Here is a 20,446-nt window from a genome sequence, read left to right on the forward strand (position 1 = left end):
CAGCCCCCAGGAAGCAGGGGTCATTACCAACTCCCCAGGCATCTGTCTAGCCCATTTGCCTGCCTGAGCACAGAACTGAGGCAAGATCTAATTAGTTTCTGTGTCCTGGCTGAGAGCCAAGGTGGGAGGGGGCACCCCCGGGAAGATCTGGGGAGGGGGGAGTCAAGAGAGAGGCTCTCAGGGCAGCCTGGGGTCTCCAGCCCAGCTGTGTGGGGAGGAGGAATGAACATCTCATTTCCATGCATTGAAACAGCCCTGATGAAAAACATATGTGCCTCTGCTGGGAACGCCCTTCCCGTCCCTCCCGGAGGACCTCGGGCACCACGTGACCACTGCTTGATGCCCGTCTCCTGCACTGGTTACCAGGGATTCAGGCCAAATCCAAATACGTCAATTTCAGGTGATGGATGATCAAACCCACCCTAATTTGCATGTTAAGTTTCCTAGTGGTAGAAATAAATAGCCTCGGTTCGACCGAGAAGAGCTTTCCTTGGGAGCCTTTCATAAAGCAGCGGATGCCTCCTCTGTGCTATCGGTCTGCCCTCTGGAGAGTCTGGGTGGACATGGCCACCTGCCCCTAGGGCTGCCCGGATCGGAAAGTAGGAGAGGAGCACGGAGAGAGGGTGTGGCTCCTGTGTGCACACCTGTGTGGTCTAGACTGTTCTGGGCAGCGGGGCCGCCAGTGGGTCCACGTCCTTCACTCCGCCCCTGATTTGCATCAAGACCTTGGATGCGTCCCTTTACCCCCGGCTCTCAGATTCTCCTTCTGTAAAATGGGAAGCCTGATAACATCCTCCTCCGGCCCCCAGTGAGCATTAAATGCACTCAGGAGGGCTCACATATGCACCCGGGTGTCTGGTCACACTGGGTACCCACGCGTGGCCTGTGGATGGGCCCCCCAAGCTGCGCCAGCCACACAAGTGTCAGTGAGCTGAGGACACTGGAGTGGCCACTCCCTGCCTGCCCCCGCAGGGGAAACCCACAGCCTCAGGGAGGTGGTCTCCCTGCCCACCCCCAAGGGTTCTCAGGACTGTGATGCCTTGGAGCCACACGCTGAACCACGGGGACACGCGAGGACTCAGTGGGTACCCAAGGGGAGAGAAAGGAGCAGACAGAGCCTGTGACCCAGGGCCTGGCCACGACTCTCACCCCCAGCACAACCTGTCTTCCCTACATCCTGAGATGCTCAACCTGCCGAAGGAAAACCCCCCGATCTCATTGGATCGGGGAGTCCGCCTTCTCCTGTACTTGTACCCTGGTGAAATCGGAGCAGTGCTGAATGGGGGGGCCTGGGCTTCGATTCTAACCCTGACATCTCCGGGGCAAGTTGCCCGCCTCTCAGGTCACGGTGTCCCAAGACAGGCGGCAGGCTTGGCCCCACGGCCAGGGAGCCATCTGCGGTCGTGGCTCTCCCCTGGCCCCGGGCACGTGTCCCTGGGTCCCCTCCGCCCCGAGCTTGAGTCCAGCAAGGCAACACCTACCATCTATCCCCGGCTTCCTCGGCAGTGGGGGGCCCACCCGCCTCTCCAAGCCAGGACCCATTAGTGAGAGAGTGAGGAAACTGGCTGCTATGGAAACCGAGACAGCCAGTGTTTTAGAGACTCTCGCTTCTTTCCCTCCCCCCCGCCTCTCTCTTTCCCCTCACATTTTGAACTTACTCGTCTTAATTGGCATAATTATTGCAACGGCACCCTGAGGCGGGGGAGCCAGCCGTGCCCCTCGCTGCCCACCCCTGGCCCTGGCCCTGCGGGGTCTCTCTGCCTCCTGCCTGCCCCTCTCCTGGCTTCTCCTGTCACTCACCAGCCAACCCCGAGGCCGTGGCCGTGGCTGGTCCCCTGGGGCCCAAGAAGGACCTGTCCTCAAGCATGGGGAGGACTCCACCCCAGGGTGCGGGATGGGCCAGGCTTTTGGGGCCTCAGAACAGTGTCAGGAGGCGTTCTGGGGCCTCTGTGGGGATTAGGTCAGGGATGCTATGGATAATAGAGACCCCTCCCACCAATGGCCTCAACTTCCACCACGGCTTTAAAAAGCGAGACTGCCCAGCGGAGACCAGGGCACGGACAGTACTGACACTGTGGAGCTGGCACCTCCCAGTCACAGGGCAGATGAGCTCCGGCCAGGCTCTCAGAGTCTCAGAGGCTCTGCCTGGGTCTGGGCAACGGATGTCACACCTGCCTTGCTCATCCCACTCCAAGGACCAAACGCGGCGTTGATGAAAGCAACTCTGTGCCACAGAAGTACAGACAGCTTGGGGCGGAGAGATCCCCCCAAGAGGGGCCGGAGGGGGCCAGCCCTCTCCGCCCTCCCCCTCCCATGCCAGGCCCCCAAGCCCGGCTCCAGCGGGGAGAGTCTGTGTGTGCCGGTGCCCGGCTCTGCTTCTCTGCTTCTCAAAGGCAGGGTGGGTAGGTAGCCCCCACCAGGGTACCTTTGGCAAGATCTGGAGAACTTTTTGGTTGTCACATTTAGGGGAGGCGGCTCCCAGCATGAAGTGGGCACGGGGCAGCCCCTCACAACAAAGAATGGCTGCCCCCAACCGCCCCTGCAAACATTAAGAACGCCCAGGTCGAGAAACCCTCCTCTCCTCACTGCCATCCACGGAGGGCCCCTCACACTTGGCTCCCACCCCGTTGCCAGGGCCCCCCCGGATGCACAGGTGGGGTGAGCTGGGTACCTCCCAGCAGCCTCCCTCCCAATCAGGATCCTCAGGGGCGGGAAGAGGGGCCTCAGGGTCAGGGGCCGGACAGCCTGCTTGGCTGGGGGGTGTCGTACTCCTCCTCGCCCTCCTCCCCCATCCCTCCCGAAGGATTCCGACATTTCTAAACTCGTTAACTTTTAATTACTACCTTCCCTCTGCCTGAGTACACTGGCTCCATGCCACGTACATCTCTATTAAAATTCAATTTATGCCCATCATAACTAATTCCTGCACTTCAGCTTTCTCACCAGCAGCCTTCAACATTCAGACAAGATGTCCAAACTCATGGTCGAACTGGAGTAAATCTCCAAAGAGGCTGGTAACACGCAGACAGGGTCTGGTTGAGGAAGAAGGGGTCCAGACTTCCCAGGAGGGTGGGAACGAGGCGGGGGCAGAATGAGTATGGTGGGGAGAGAGGCGGTCCAGACACCGAGCACATACTGGCCCCTGGGCTGGAATCACCATCTCCAAAGATCAGCAGGAAGGGAGTGGGAGGTGGGGCTGGCATTGCCTTTGGGCTGATCCCCCTCGCCGAGCTCTGGGCCAGGTGGACAGAAGGTCCTAATTCTCCACCAGGTGAGCCAATGAGCATCTCCTGATGTTCCTTCATCAGGCTTGGAGGAAGGAGTCCTCGCTCGCCTTAGTTCTGTGACTTTGAGCTTTGGGCAGGGAGCTGAACCAGGAAGACACGTCCCTCGTGTACGGAGATGGCTTCCTTTAGGAGCTGGCGATGTGCAAGGACTGAGAACGAGAACTGAGGTGAGCATGGCCAGCGCGGGACAAAGCAGGGGGTGGACGGCCATCTAGAGTGTTCGTCATCAAGAGTTAGGGACATCCCTGGTGATCCAGAGGCTAAGATTCTGTGCTCCCAATGCAGGCGGCCCAGGTTTGATACCTGGTGGGGGAACTAAAACCCATATTCATAACTACGAGGTCACATGCCTCAACTGAAAGATCTCGCAGGCTGCACCTGGGCTTCCCTGGTGGCGCTGGTGATAAAGAACTCATCTGTCAATGCAGAAAACCTAAGAGACGTGAGTTCGATCTCTGGGTTGGGAAGATCCCCTGGAGGAGGACACAGCAACCCACTCCACTATTCTTTCCTAGAGAATCCCATGGACAGAGGAGCCTGGCAGGCTACAGTCCATAGGGTCACAAAGAGTTGGACATGACTGAAGTATCTTAGCACGCATGCACGCTGCAACTAGAAGATTCCGTTTGCTGCAATGAAGACGTAGATCCTGTGTGCTGCTAGTAGACTTGGTGCAGCCAAATAAAAAAACAATTAAAAAAAGAGTTAATGTGTGAGAAGCACTTAGAGCAGGGCTGGGTCCACGCTATGCTCCACGTATCAGCCGTGACTGGTTCCTCCGTGGTGATTTAGGCTAGCTGGGGCTGTGCCCTGGCAGTGCCCCTGCCCTAGGGGAGGGCAAACAGGTTGAGAAAGCTCAGAGCGGGGGCACGGGCTCAGGGTCCCAGAGATCCTGGGTGAAACCTGGCTTTCCAGGTCTGACTGTGTGACCTTGAGCAAGTCGCTGGGCCTCTCCTAACGGTGAGTCCTAACTTCGGGGCAGAGATAATAATAATGGCACCGGCCTCCCAGAACCGCTGCCGGGAAGAGCCTGTCTCAGTTCCTGGCCCCCACGTGGCGTGTGCCCTCTGGGAAGCCCGCCAGCCTCTGCCTCCCTGGCCTCTGCTGCCTGCCCTCGCATCTACGGGGAGGCCGGCGGAGGGGACGGGGTCACCGCAGCTGGCCCCAGGGGCTCCCTTTCATCCTCTCCCCTGAAGGGTTTCAAAAGCGGCAGCCGCTCTGCAGGAGTCCCCTGCTCTGTGGCCACAGCAGGGCTGTCACTCGCGGGGGTCTCTGCCTTCTCTCCACCCCCGAGCCGGGCAGCTCCCCGATGCAGTGCACACCCCCCCTGCCCACAAAGGATGTCGGGCTGGCGGTGGGGCTGAGGACCCAGTGGGGGCCAGCCAGACGCCAGGCCTGGCTCACCTGAGCCTCCCTGCCCCCCAACACCCACACCCAGCAAGGCCCAGCCTCAACTGGTCTCATGCCTTCACCCTTGCACCCTAGAGGGTCTGAGAGGCCCCCAGCTTCTCGCTCCTGGGGCCAGAAGAACAACACAATGACGAGTGGGGCCAAAGGAGCCCCATCAGGGACCTGTGTGCGTCGGTGCAGAAAGGGCAAAACCCTCAGGTGACAGGCCTCCTGGACCGGCCACTTGCTCCCTGGATGAGCCCAGCCATGTTCCGGAACTTCTGCGAGCTTCCGCAGAAGGAGGGTAAGAACACCTCCCAGTGTTGCTGTGAAATGATGTATATTAAGTTCTTGAAACCGAGTGAGCCTGAATAAACAGTAGTTCTTCTTTGGATCCATGTGCCTGACTATGCGTGGGAATCTGTGTGTGTGTGTGTGTGTGTGTGTGTGTGTGTGTGTGTGGTCTGCCTTGCTGATTTGTTTTTCCTATGTGATTTAAAAAATTTATTTTTATTTTATTTTTTTGGCTGCCGTGGGTCTTCGCGGCTGTGTGCAGGCTCGCTCTAGTTGCGTTGAGCGGAGGCTACTCTGGTTGCAGAGCGCAGTCTGGAGGCTCACTGTGGCTTCTCTTGTTGCAGAGAATGGGTTCTAGGGTGCTCAGGCTCAGTTGCAGTGCACGGGCTTCACTGCCCCACAGTATGCGGGATCGTCCGAGACTGGGGATTGAACTGGTGTCCCCTGCATTGGCAGGAAGATTCTTAACCACTGGACCATCAGGAAAGTCTTGCCTATTTAGGTGTGAGAATACTTACAGGAGGAGGCGCTACCGGGCGGGACAAAATGATGCAGTTGACGGCTCTGCCAGGATGTGGTCACAAGGACGGGAGGGTGAGGTCTCTCCTCCACCCTCCCCACGGCCACTGCCTCACCTGCCGTTTCTTCAGCTGGTGGGAGAGTCCCCATCCACGCAGCCCTGGCTGGTGACACAGACACCAACAGAGCCTGACCTGATCCAACCTGGAGAGATGCCCCCCGATGCCCCATGGGAGGGGAGGGTGCGAGGTATGCAAGAGCAAACTGGCACAGCAGGCTCCAGGGCAACGCAGAGGGCCTGGAGTGAGTTACCACCGCACAGAGCCAGGACGTCACACAAACACATCTATGCTTCGCATGCTCATAACTCATAACCACTAAACCGGAGAAGACGATGGCACCCCACTCCAGTACTCTTGCCTGGAAAATCCCATGGACAGAGGAACCTGGTAGGCTGCAGTCCAAGGGGTCGCTAGGAGTTGGACATGACCGAGCGACTTCACTTTCACTTTTCACTTTCATGCATTGGAGAAGGAAATGGCAACCCACTCCAGTGTTCTTGCCTGGAGAATCCCAGGGATGGGGGAGCCTGGTGAGCTGCCATCTATGGGGTCGCACAGAGTTGGAAAAGACTCAAGTGACTTAGCAGCAGCAGCAACCACTAAACACATGTATGAGACCTAAGGAATCACATGTACGCAGAGCACCACGACCCCTCAGCGGCTGTTGTTTAGTTGTTAAGTTGTGTCCGACCTCATGGACTGTAGCCCACTAGGCCCCTCTGTCTGTGGGATTTTCCAGATAAGAGTACTGGAGTGGGTTGCCATTTCCCCTGGAGACATTCTCACTTGCATGTGAGATTTCTGGTGGGTTTGCTATTTGTCTCCTTATTCTATTAAGACGACACCTGGCGTAACCTAACAGCCACCATTCATTTCATGTCTGTTGCACCTTGACTGCATCTGCCCCATAGACTCTCACTGAGTCCCCACTATAACCCTCTAAAGTAGGCATGACTGTGCCCAGTTCCAAAGTGAGAAAAGAACTCAGGGTGGCTAAGTATTCCTGCCCAAAGTCACAGAGCTAGTCATGGGAAACTCACGAAAGCACTCAGGTGCGCATAACCCCAAATCCAGGTCATTTCCGTTCCGCCCCCAAGGGTGGATTCAGACCCACAAACCTGGCAGAGTCCCTGGCGCTCAGAAAGAGGCCGAGGCTTTCCTCCGTATGGATGTCTCTCTCTCTCCACACACACACACTCCACACATCTCTGGCTCATTCTGGGACAGATCCCCCTGAGAATAAAGATCCTTGGAGAATGGATGTGCATGCTAACTCCTTCCTTTGAACACGGAATGGGAAACAGTTAAATTTACAACGTCGCTCCCAGTTTTATTTTCTCTCTACTTGCTGAGTAAATTCAGCCATCCTTCTGCCTGAAAATTGGATATTATCACCCAACTCAAAACCTAGGGTTTGCGAGAGACAGGAAGACCTCAGAAGAAAGCAGTGGTCAGAGACTCATGATGAGAAGCTGACTGATCTCTTATATGATGGGGTTTTTAGTATGCATCTATTCCCAAGGGGAAATCAGAACTTTCAGTTAACCCAAAACAAGAAAGTGCTAGAAATCCAATGGGGACAGGTCAAAAGGACTCAAGAGCCGGGCTGAAGAAGCTGCACTGGCCAACTCTGGGTCACTATGAATGTCCAAGCAAATAATGATGGTAATGGATTAAAACACAGATGAAAAATTATCCATGAGTTCATATAGGTGTTACACTATTTTAAAGGGGGTGAGAAGGGAAAGATCTCTTTCATGAAATAATGCCAACTAATACAAGAAAGGGTGGAAAAGGTGCTAATCACAACTATCTTGGTAATAATTGATTCAGGTGAGACTCATCAATGGATGTCAAACCACTGGCTGGGAGATTCCTAGGGAGAAGAATATTCACACAGTCTCAACTTATCATCCAAAAGGGAGAAATTACATCGATACCCTGACAAGGGAGAAGTCTGTGAATGTCATCTTGACCAGTTGAAAAAACCTACCGTCGCCGATAATGGGACAAACTGACATCAGGTACATGTAAGTGTGAAGTGTTGAAACGGATGAACATCTACAGAATATTCCTGCCAAAAAGATGAACGTAATTATGAGAATATAACTGGGCAAATCCACACTGGAGGACATTTTGCAAAACTGGCTGAACTCTCAAAAATGTCAGTGCTGTGAAAGACAGGAAAGAAAAATGAGGAATGGCTCTAGAGTCTAAAGAGTCATGACAACTAAACCCAACATGTGGTCCTTGATTAGATCCTGTATTAAATAACAATAATAAAAACATCCACAAAGGTATAATCAGGACCCATGGAGAAATTTGAATATGGACCGTGTGTCAGATAGTAATATTGTATTAATATCAATGTGCAATTTCCTGAGTGTGAAAATTGTGTGGTAGTTCTGTAGGAAAACACCTTCTTCTTAGGCAATTTTACCTAGGGGTGAACTGACATAATATTGGCAACTAATTTCTTTTTTAAAAAATTATTTATTTTTATTTATTTGGCTGTACCAGGTCTTAACTGTGCATGTGGGATCTAGTTCCCCGAGCAGGGACTGAACCAGGGCCCTCTGCATTGGGACCACAGAGCCTTAAGCACTAGACTACCTGGGAAGTCCCAACTAATTCTTAAATAATTCATGAACGCATATATGTGTACACAGAAAGAGCAAGAGAGAGTGCAAATGATACAAAATAGTAACAACCAATGAATGGGAAAATGTACAAGTGTTGATGGTACCATCATAGTTTTTTCCAATATTTGGAAATTTGCAAAATTAAAAAGAAAAGGAAGGAAGGAAAAAGCACCTGCTGTGAGCCACACCCTCCCCGGGCGCAGGGGCGGTGAAATGACTGCTGGGAAGGTTCTGTCTGCCCAACACCCTTTTCCTTTCTTCTTCTAAGAGTTCTCATTTTCACTTCCACCTCTGGGCTCTAGTGGGTGGAGCTGCTGCGCAAAGTCCTAGGACTGGGAGCAGACACGTGACACGACCTGGCCAATCACAGCTCTCTGTGCTGCTGCCCCCACAGGGATTGGTTGGGGCAGATCCAGGCTGGACCAATAGGAATCCTTCCCTGGGTCTTTCTACATGGACCTCCTCCTACAGGGAAGTTCCTTCTACTCTGAGATCATGTGGCTGTAAGCCTAGGATTCTTGGACTTCTCAAGAATCTCATTGCCTGAGAATAAAGTCTGAATCCCTGCATGAGAATAAAGTCTGAATCCAGAGGCGGGCACAGCTGAGCAGCCCTGAGCCCTATCCAGTTCTTGGTTCTATTAATAAGTCCTGAGACTCCTGGAACTGCCGAGGCACCTGAAGCTCTTCCTTCATTCCGTGCTTTACTTGCATGGTCTTCTGTAAATAATTAGAAGGCAAAGTATATGGAGACGTATTAGGAACAGAAACGAAGGGCAGAGAGAGGCAGAAATGAGGGGGTGTGTGTGCGTGCGTGCATGTGTGTTTGAGAGATTTACTGAGAGCACACAGGTATTCTATCCACAAAGGCTTTCCCAAAGAGCTGGGACCCTGGAGGAAACAGCAAGAAGGTTCTGAAAGGGACAATATTCCAAGCGGAGGAGACAGGACAGTTTGGACAAAGGCAGAAAAGAAGGCTGTCCTGGGCATAAAAAGCCCTTCTGGGGGTGAGGAGGCAAGAGACTGAGGTCCCCAAATGGAAGTTCATTTATGGCTGAATAACTCCCATCCAGCCAAGCCCTGAAATGCATCTTTGTTCTCTAGAACTTGCAGGGTACAGTTAGCAGAAAGATGCTTAGGATATATATACATGGAGGAGGCGATGGCAACAATCTTTCTTCAATATGAGGCAGTGTGGGTGGCGGTAAAGAATTCAAGCCCTGTGGTCATCTGACTTATATCTGAAGCCCAACTCAGTAACTTGACCTTGCATGGACTGTTTAATCTAAGCCTCAGTTTGCTCATCTGTAGAATGAAGGAGAAACAATGGACCCTACTCATAGGACTGCTGACAGGATTAAAGGAGATACTCTCAGAGAGCCTACCATAACATCAGCCATGAAATAAATTCTTTTTTGGTTGCCAATGATTATTACTATCATTACTTATAGCTCACTCAGAAAAGAATCTGCCTGCAGTGCAGGAGACCTGGGTTCCATCCCTGGGTTGGGAAGATCCCCTGGAGAAGGAAATGGCAACCCACTCCAGTATCATTGCCTGGAAAATCTCATGGACAGAGGAGCCTGGTGAGCTGTAGTCCATGGGGTCGCAAAGAGTTGGGCACGACTGAGCGACTAACACTTAACACCATCATCAACAACACCTGTACCCTGACAACGACTTCCAGGGTCAGGGGGCTGACGGGGTCCAAAGAAAGCTCATTCCATCGCTGGATGAATCTGAACCTGAAGAGCCGAGATGTGCTTCTGTGTAACACCCACCCCTGTGTCCTCGCAGCTTCAGGCACCAGAAGAGGCAGATAAGGAATCAACTCTCCTCCCCCTGGGTCCTGCCTCCAGCTCCCTGCCAGCGGAAATCCAGGGCAAAGACACCACTGAGACTGTGGTATGCCATCGGCATGCTCTGGGGGTGCCCACTCAAGCACGTCCACCATCCAAGAGGCTCCAGGGGCTCTTCATGGAAACTGTTAAAACTGCCCAGGGTGCCACAGAGCTTTTAGGAATGGTTCTGGGACCCCGACTGAAAACCATCACAAGGGCCGCTCAGGGAGGCCCCTCTGGTCTCCTTGTGGCTCCCTGGAGAACCAAAGCCCAGAGTGGCCAGCCCTGGAGGGCCGCCTTCATCCAGGCCCAGGTCTCTCACCACCCACAGATGGGAGGGTGGTCCTCCCGCCCTGGCGCCTCCTGCTCTCTCGTTTGCCAAAGTGGGCACTCCCACTGAAACCCAGCAGGTACTTGTGGGGCTCCTGGGCACCAAAGTCCTTATGTGACCGTTTCTCCTATGCAGAAAACAGCCTTCTGCCTCCATGACCTTCCCTGAGGTCCAGAGTTGCTAATCTGGGAAGGAAGGGGTTGCAGAGACGAGGGAGGAGTGGCCAAGAAGCAATAATGGACGCTTGGGTGGGGTCCCGGCTCCACCTCGAGGGAGGCACAGGACAGTATCTTTGAACTCTTTACAGACCTAAGCGGCAGTGTTGGCCTCCCCTTGTGGCTCAGATGGTAAAGAACCTGCCTGCAATGCAGGAGGCCGGGGTTTGATCCCTGGATCAGGAAGATCTGGAGAAGAGAATGAAAACCCACTCCAGTATTCTTGCCTGGAGAATTCCATGGACAGAGGAGCCTGGAGGGCTACAGTCCATGGGGTCGGACAATCCAAATAGTCAGACTCGACTGAATGACAAACACACACAAAGTCCAGGCAAGAATACTGGAGTGGGTTGCTATCTCCTTCTCCAGGGGATCTTCCCAACCCAGGGATCGAACCCAGGTCTCCTGCACTGCAGGTGGATTCTTTACCACTGAGCTACCTGGAAAGCCCACTTACAGAAGTAAAAGCCCCAATAAAAGGAAGATGAAGTATTTAATGAGGCATTCTTCATTTCAGAAGGAAGGCCACAGCTTGATAACCTCAAGAACCACAGAAACTCTTCAGGAGACTGCCAGATTAAGGGAGTGCACACCCTAATCTGATCAGCAACCCCACCCTTGAACCACTGCTATAGAACTCCCCACATCCTCCTGGGCTGGGACACACAGTTTTTGAAGGCACGAGCCTGCTGTGTCCCCATTTGCCTGGCAAAGCAATAAAGCTATTCTTTTCTACTTCACTCAAAACTCTGTCTCTGAGATTCAAACTGGCACCTGTGTACAGAGGCCGAGTTTTCGGCATCACCACCGAGCCCATCCAGACCAGTGTTGGGGTAGAGGGAACCTGGGCACCAGGGTGGCCCCAAAGGCTGGCTTCCTGGCTTCACGAAGAAAAGGATGGTTTCCTGGGAAGGACAGATCCTCAAGCAATTAAATCCCCCTCCTCTCATTTGCATTCCTGTCCCTGATCAGTATCAACATCCCCAGGGCAAGACAATCTTGTTTCCCCAACAAAACCGATTATGCACATCAGGCCTAGGGATTAATTACCAGGCACAGGGTCGGGAGCCAATCAGACAGGGTGGGATGGGGGGACAGGAGCAGGAATGGGGAGAGCCAGGGGAGAGGCTGGAGCCCATCGGGCTTCGGGGGTGGCTGCCTCGGGCTTATTCTTCCACCTGCCCTCACTGAGACCCGGGCCTCTCTCTCTGTCTCTGTGCTCCCCTTTCTCCCCACTTGCCAGTGTCTGGGGGAGGCGGGCCCGGCCAGCCCACAGCACCAGGCAGGGACATAGCAGGAAGCGGAGATAAGTCCACACGCCCAGGGGGCCCCACTTCTGTGTTCCCCCTGAATTTCCCTCCCGAATAGAATCTATCCATCACTTATGGATCCTGGGTAGTCACATGCCACGGCCGTCTGTTGGACCCAGGCCCTTCCAACAGCTCCCCTGAGACAGCAGCATCTTCTAGTAGGGAGGGGGTGGGGATCTGGTCACAGCTCACGCTGGCATTGAGCTCCTCTGCCCTAATCATCACCTCTGTTCGTCCAAGGCTGCCTGGACCACCCTATCGGGGCAGCGCCCCCCAGCCCACCCTCCGGTCGTCCTCTGCTGGCTTAGCTGGCAGGGTCTTCTCACCCCAGGGCAAGGCTGCCTTGACTTCCCCCCACCCAACCTCCTGCAGCTTCCGCCACCCCAGCCTCCCTGTATCCCTGGCCCAGAGCGTCCCTGAACTGCCATCCCAGCCCGCTCCCCACTCAGGTACCCCTGCAGGCCACGGCAGGACGCCAGCAGCCAGGAGGGAAGGGGCGGCGCGCTTGCCTGTACTCCAGGGAGAACCGGGTCAGCTCCCGACCGTTGTGCAGCCACTTGAACTCCAGCGGCCAGCTGCCCTCAGCCATGCAGGTGAGCACGAGGCGGTTCCCCTCCAGGTGCACCTGTGTCCGCGCCGGCTCCGTCTTGAAATAGGGGGGCACGTCATCTGCGGGGAACAGAGACACCGAGGCGCCGGTTACCACTCCTCACCTGCCTGCAGCCGCTCACCTGGAGCCCGGCCTCTGGGAGGCAGACCCGGCAGGCGCAGCGGGGAACGGGCGAAGGTCCCATGCCCGGGAAGGGCTGGCACTCAGGTCAGTGTGACTTCAGGGCTCGTATGCAGAGCGAGTCCTCCCCGCCTGCCTCCTCCCAGAAGCCCCTGGGGCCACCACGTTGGCTGCCACCCCGACGCTCCAGGACTCGTGGTCTCTCCTCCTTGGGATCCCCATCCATCCGCACCCTTTGCTTCTGGTTTCTCCTTCCAGAGAAGGAGGAAGGGTGGGAGGAGCACTTCTGGACTTTAGCCAAAGGGAAAATAAACATCCCATGGAAAAGGGGGGAAAGGGGGCACGGATAAGCCGGGAGACCGGAGCTGACACACACTACTGATAAGGTCCGACCGTACAGCGCAGGGAACGCCGCTCAGCACTCTGCAATGACTGACACGGGAACCGAATCTCAGAAAGGCTGGATACATGTGTACGTATAACTGATTCACCTTGCGGTGAAGCAGACGCTAACACAACATTGTAAATCAACTGTACTCCAATAAAAATTAATTTTAAAAAGTAAAAAAATAAATATCTCAAAGGAAACAGGCATAGGACCCCTGGGCTGGCAGGAGTGGCAGGTGGTGGGGGCGGCCTGAGTCCTGCTTCCCAAGGCTGCAGGAAACCCTTCCAGGCGCTGGGGTGGGGTACCTCTAGTGGGCACCCCTCCACCGCCAGGCTGCTTGATCTTCCACCCCAGGTTGTGGGCCAGCCTGCCTCGACCTCCTCACTCACACCAGGTTGGCTGTGGGGCCAGAAGAAGTGCCGCTGCCTGGGCTGTGGGCCTGGGTACAGCCCTTGCTCTGCTCTTCCCTAGCCCTTTGACCTGACTCAGCCCAGCCAAGCACGAGCCCCCCGCAGCTCCCCTTGACACAGACAGTGCACGCAGGACCCCAGGCTTCAGGGGACCACTTGGACCAAAAGCTTTGGGTGGAAACACAGGCTTTCTGTCTTCCGGCCAGTTGGAAAAGGGGCAGAAGTGAAGTAGACAAAGGGGTTGGCAAAAGAACTGGGAGGCGCAGCGAGGGGGAGAGGGCCTCCACGCCCATCGTTGAGCAGACCTGTGTTTTAGGGGAGGGGCTGGGCTGGGGGAGGGGCCCGCACTGGAAACAACACAGGGACCAAAGCACCACTAGGTTCTGGGTCCTTCCAGGGGCTTTAACGTCCTCTCACACGCAAGCCCACAGCAGATAGGATCAAAACCCACCTTTCAGAGAGGGGTTAGAAACCCGCCTGGGCTCACACAGTTGGAAGGCAAGCAGCCAGCCCTGCAGGCTGAGCACTTAACCCTGAACTTGACCATGAAGGTGAAACGTGAATGGAGAGGAAGATGGATTTAAGGCACCCACAGGCAGACTCAACGCCTTTGCGTCTGAGAGATGGAGGAAGCGAGCTCCAGGAAGCACTGTTCACCAGCTCATCCAGCGAGCACGCTCTGTGCAGGGGCTTTGATCACCTGCTCTCAGGAGTACGGCCCACGGACTTGCAGCCCTGAGCTGCAACCAGGGCGAGTCAGGTCTAGGCCTGAAAGTGAAAAGTGAAAGAGAAGTCGCTCAAGCATGTCCGACTCTTTGCCACCCCGTGGACTGTAGTCTACCAGGCTCCTCCGTCCATGGGATTCTCCAGGCAAGAGTACTGGAGTGGGTTGCCATTTCCTTCTCCAGGAGATCTTCCTGACCCAGGGATCAAACCCAGGTCTCCCACATTCCAGGCAGACACTTTAACCTCTGAGCCATCAGGGAAGCCCCGCATTGTAGGCAGACGCTTTACCCTCTGAGCTTGCCAGACCCAAATCCAAGCACTTTCCACCCATCACCCTGCCCGAGGGGCGGGCGGTGCACAAAGCCAGAAAGCTGCTGGCAAATCAGGCACTGGGCACCCGACCTCCAAGCCTTGTGGGAGAGGGGTCCTGGCACCACACCCTGTCTGTGCTCAGCTGCCTGGCTGCGGACACGTATTCATCTAGCTGAGTCTCAGTTTCTCCATCAGGAGACACAGGAAGAGAAACAGCCGCTGAGATATCTTAAGAGTTAAATGAGATAGTGTTAGTCACTAAGTCGTGTCCAACTCCTTGCGACTCCATGGACTGTAGCCCACCAGGCTCCTCTGTCCGTGGAATTCTCCAGGCAAGAATACTGGAGTGGGTTGCCATGCCCTTTTCCAGGGGATCTTCCCGACCCAGGGATTGAACATTGCATTGCAGGCAGATTCTTTGCCACCTGAGCCACCAGGGAAGCCCATTGTTAAATGAGATAACAATTGTGAAAATACTAGGTTTGTGCCTGGCCCGGAGTAAATGTTCTGCAAACGTTCATTTCTTTTCCAACATCAGAGAATTGGTGTTCCTGCCAGGGAAGGGGGTTCCATCACCCTCGGCGCTGGCTGACGCCCCAGACAGACCTCAGTCTGAGAGTTAACGATCCACTAGGAGCCAGACAGTGAAAAATATAAGCACTATTCCTCAGGCCTCAGATATGGGACAAGCCAGAGAAGAGAAGGGGCACTTGTCAGCTCGGGGAGGCAGTGACTCAAGGGTGGAAGGGAGTGAACCCAGCTGCGGCCTGGCAGGCTGGGGGCGGGGGCCGGTGTGCAGGAGCTGGGGGAGCAGGGCCCCTCCTGCGTCCCACGTGGAATCTTTGGAGGATCAGTGGGGCTTGGAGGCCTGGATCCCCGCTCTACCCCCTCACCCTCAGATTTAACCAGGGTTGGGCATCCTTGGGTTTCAGATAAGTTTCTGCATTTGTGACAAAGCCTCACTCTGAGCTTATGCACAGACGAACAACTCAGGACAAGCCTAATGTCAGCTTGGGGCCCAGGTCCACCAGCTGGCTGCAGAGATTCCCACTCAACCCCAAGGTCTCTCCATCTTCACTAGAGACTATGGGGAGTCTTCCTGGAACCCCAACCCTGCTACAGACCCTCACTGTGGGGGCCACTGGAGGGCAGGCCGGGGGGTGGTCTGATGGCGGCCTGAGAGCAGGTGCAAACGTGCAAGGGGCACACTCTGGACCACTCTGCCCCTCGGCATCTCTCCGCGGGCGCTGATGTTCCCAGCTCGGAGCTGACGCTGCTCACTGGCCCGTCTGCCCATCACTCTTAACAACGGGTCATGTGAGCACACTGCCTTAAAGACGCTGGAGCGGCGCCTCTCCTAGAGTGTGTCCTGAGGGGGTGTCTGCCACCCTCCCGGTTCCCCATTTCTGGGGTCCTTGCATATCTCTGGAGCTGGGGAAGGGCGGAGAGGCAGGCAGGCACTCATTTGCCAAGAAAAACGATTCCCCATCCTCGGAGGCAGCCGGCTCCTCTCAGTTTAACAAATGGGCACATTCGCACTTCAAAGGCGCATTCATATTCTCCAGAAGCTTTCAAGAGCCCTTTGAATCGCGTTCTTAAAAACCCTCTGTTAGCTCCTGTCATCCCTCGATTGTTTTAAAACAATAACGCTCCCAGCCCCCAAAGATCAGATCCCTTGGAGGTGGGCTGACTCAGAGCCAGAGGAGTCGGTGGGGGAGGGGGGGTGGGTGGCGGGTGTGTTTGCACACGCACACGGGCACATGCGCCTGGCACCCACACCCCGGCCTCTGCCACCCGGCTCGCGGATCATGTGCCCCCCACGTCCGCAGTCGCCAATTCATTCCTCAGGCTCTCCTAGGGGCGCCAGTCTGGAGCCAAATGGCTTCTGCTTGGATGGGCTGATTCCAGAGGCTGCTGGAGATAATGATTTGAGGGAAGAGGGGAGGTGGGGTGTTAGCCTTTCCTGAGAACCTCCTGGGTACCCAGATCAGAACGGCTTCCCTCATTCCAAGCGATCCTAACAAGGCCTCCTGGCTGAGGCCAAGGCTCCCTGCCCCAAGACCCTGAGACGCGGCCACACCTCCTTTTCCCGAAGATGAAAGGCCCCTCATGTCGGGACTCATGTTGGGATACAGGGATCTGGGAGGGAGGCCCACACAGAACTGAGAGCAGGCGTGGTAGTGAGTCCTGCCAGCCTGTTTTCCTAGATGGGCCGGCCCTGCCCCGAAGCAGGGGGGCTGGGAGTGTGGGAGCTGTCGCAGGAAAGACTGATGGGAGAAGGATACTGGTGGGACAGCCTGTGTGTGTGTGTGTGTGTCTGTATGTCTTTGAGCATGCGTCTGTATGCATCTTTGCATGTATGTAAGTATGTATTCACGTGTATGTGTCTGTGTGTCCACGTGTGTGTCTGGATGACTCTCTGACTGCATGTGTAGCTGTGTGTCTGAGTGTGTGTGTGTGTGTGTGCACGCACGTGCTTATGTGCAGGAACAGATTTCTGCGTCATGACTGCACAGGTGGGTAACACAGATCATTGACCTTGAGCAAATGACTTTGACTTTCTGCACTTCAGCGTCCTTGGCTGTAAACTGGGGATATGTTTATTGTGAGGCTTTAATTAAAAAACAGAAAGTGCTTAGGGAAGGAAAGTGACTGGTGTGTGCTATGGGAGAGGCAGTTATTACTCCTCTTGATCATACAGGCAGGGGGCAGGTCCCCTGGCGGGAAGAGCTCACACACTCTCGGCAGGGGCCGTAGCCTCTCACCTTAGCTCTGGGATTGTGCAGTACACAACCTGGGCTACCGCACCTGACAGCCCTGCTAGCCACGTTCTCAGCGGGGAGGGGAGAATGGAGAAGGGTCGACAGAATCGAAGTTCCACGGATGTCATTCTCGTCAACTCTTCCTCACTTTGAAAACTTACACATGGAAGATTTCTTAATCTTCTTTTTCTTAATCTTCATTTTCTTAGACAAAATGATTCAAAAGTTCACACTTAAGAAAACCACAAAAGAATAGACAAGAAAATTCTGAAAAAGAATGGCAAGCAGAAGAGATAGCACACATATCGAACGATATCACAAAGCTGCAATCATTAAAGCAGTGTGTTCTTTTTCAAATGGACTGATGAAGTGATGAACCAGAGAGTCTAGACATAGACCCCAGTATATATGGGATATTTGAGAAAGGATTAAAGTAGAATCTCAGGTCAGTGGGGAATAGATCAATTATTCAATAAATGGCCTTGGAGCAACCAGGATGCCATTTGAGGGGAAAAAATCAAGCTGAATGTATTCCTCACACTTAACCACAAAATAAACGCTAAATGGATCAATGTTTTAAACAAAAACAAATGAAATTCTAGAAGAACTAGAAAAAAAATCACAGGGGCTTAAAATACACAATCTCAGCAAAGCAAATAATTTGCCAAGTACTTTCTAAGTACTACACAAACTCCAGAAAGTCATAAAAACAGATTGATACCTTCAACTATATAAAAATCTTGCATGGATGGAAAAAAAATACCCATAAACAAAAAACAACAAATGACAAACTGGGGGGAAATATTTGCAGCTTCTATCATGGACAAAGAGCTCATTTTCCTGATATAAAAAATATTCTCATAGATCAATAAGAAAAAGAGAAACAAACCAACAGAAAAATGGGCAAAGGATACGAACCGTTCACAGAGAAGCATTACAAATAACTGGCAAACACAGACAAAGATGCTGAACTTCGCGATAAGAGAAAGGCAAGGAAAACTCAATAAGATACTTTTTTTTCCCTATCACTTTGGCCAAGATTTGAAAACATGATAAAACCCTGGGGCTGGCCAGCCTGCGGAGATCCAGGCTTCACGCACACAGCTTGGCAATTCCATGAAAACTAAAAATGCACCTCTTCATTCACCAACTCTTTAGGGAATTTCTCCTTCACACACACACACACACACACACACACACACACACACATGCATGGATAAAGTGACAGCATTGCAAGGGAACGCTGTGTTTTGTAACAGCAAAAGCTTGGAAATGACCTGAATGTCTGTCAAGAGGGTGCTGGTTAAAGACATGATTGTACCTCCAAACAGTAGAATTCTCTGCACTGAAAGGCTCTGGAACAAATCCTGAGACCTACTGTTAAGTGAAAAGAGCAAGGTGTAGAATGGGCTGTGTAATCGGCTATCACTTGGGCACAGTTTTTTCTTCAAGAGTAAAAATAGATTTGCTTGTACAGGCACAGGCTTCTTCTAGAGGGTCACATAAGACACTGGGCTCAGTGACGCTGCGGGGAGGAGAACTGGGGGGCTAGGGCTGGGAGAGAGGGGCCCACACTTTTATTCTCTGTCTTTTCGTAACTTTCAGAAAGTGTTTTATTGCTGTTGCTGTTTAGTCGCTAAGTCATGTCCAACTCTTTGCAACCTCATGGACTGTAGCCCGCCAAGCTTCTCTGTCCCTGGGATTTCCCAGGCAAGAATACCGGGGTGGGTTGCCATTTCCTCCTCCAGGGGATCTTCCTGACCCAGGGATTGAACCTGCATCTCTTTCTTGAGAGCATGCTTGGAGATTCTGACAGAGAGCACAGCTACTCATATACTTGACCATAGACGGGTTCTCCTCTGTCGGGGATGGCTGTCCTCTTTGACCGAGCATGCAGCTTCAGGAGGGACGCATGTAGGGCGGTGAGGGAGGAGGGGGACACGGGCCTAGCCAGCCAGGTCAGCCGAGTCACCCTGGTGATCAGTGGGGTGACGGATGTGGCAACCAGACTACACTCACATCCCCGAGTCTCTCTCTCCCGGCAGGCAGGTTCTTTACCGCTGAGCTACCAGGGAAGCCCCACTGTGCCCTATAGGTATAGATTATTTGTTTATAATCAGCTGGTAAAGAATCCGCCTGCAATGCGGGAGATCTGGATTCGATCCCTGGGTTGGGAAGATCCTCTGGAGAAGGGAAGAGCTACCCATTCCACTATTTTGGCCTGGAGAATTCCATGGACTGTATAGTCCATGGGGTCACAAAGAGTCAGATACGACTGAGCGACTTTCACTCTGCATTCATTTATAATCAGATGTATGCGCATAGAAGCAAACACGTTTGTAAGTGGAGAGGGTGCACAGTCACGGGCAGTCCTGCTGGTCACGCAGGAGAGGACAGGTCTTCCGTGTGCCCGGGACTCAGGGGTGTGGAACGGCTTGGGGCAGGGGGGGGGTCCCTGATCACCAGAGCCTAAGCTTCTTCTCAAGGAAGAGCCACTAACAGAGGCGAACAAGCGGCCTCAGTCCTGGGCTTCTGCCTAGTTCCCCAGAACAGGGGCCCCTGGCTGCCTGTTCCTCCAAATTCCCATTAAACACCCCCATTGTCATTCTTCTACTGCAAGCTCCAGGCGAAACGGTCCCACACAGATGCTTATCGCAACTTTAACCTCTCCCCTCCCTTCAGCCCCTAGCACAATAATGCCATATTTCTCCGGAGCCTACCCCCATGTCTCCTGGGATCTGACCTCCCAGCCAGCTCAGCCCTGGGAACCCCACCTCGCCTGGAGCCAGACCCCTGCCGGCTGGGAGTGCCAGCCAGGGTGAAGACCTCGACCCGCCACTAATGCTGCTGATTGGCCAAAAGAGGTCTGTGTGCGCTCCAGAGCCCGCTTCATGGGGCACCAAGCCTGGACCACCCCTCCCCAGCTCTGAAAGGCCCCACAGCCTCTGCTACTCAGCCATCTCGACTTTGGAAAGCTTGGGGACAGAGTGGAGGTTGGGATTCCTGCAAACTTCTCACCTCACCACCCTCTAGGCTCTGCACTAGGCTAGACTGATCTCCATGGTCCTGGATTGACCTTCGTCCTGGATTGACCTTCGTGGCCTCCTGACAGCCCTCCCCGGATCTGGCTGGAGCCCAGGTCAGAGGAGGCGGAGGCCCCCCGGAAGGCCCCTCTCCACAAACCCCTCCTCTCCCCACACTTCTATTACTGCTCCCTTGATTTCACATG

General features: G+C 54.0%; 1 protein-coding gene across 2 annotated transcripts in view; it reads right to left on the minus strand.

Moving 5' to 3' along the window:
• Nucleotides 1-20,446, minus strand: part of SDK2 (sidekick cell adhesion molecule 2) — a 268,058-nt gene that overhangs the window by 129,507 nt on the left and 118,105 nt on the right. For both annotated transcript variants that reach the window (XM_070389019.1, XM_070389018.1), the window contains exon 2: nucleotides 12,399-12,558. In XM_070389019.1, coding sequence (XP_070245120.1) covers nucleotides 12,399-12,558 — 160 coding nt within the window. The remainder of the gene's footprint in view (nucleotides 1-12,398; nucleotides 12,559-20,446) is intronic.

Source organism: Bos mutus, chromosome 19 (assembly GCF_027580195.1).
Source record: "Bos mutus isolate GX-2022 chromosome 19, NWIPB_WYAK_1.1, whole genome shotgun sequence".
NCBI lineage: Eukaryota > Metazoa > Chordata > Mammalia > Artiodactyla > Bovidae > Bos > Bos mutus.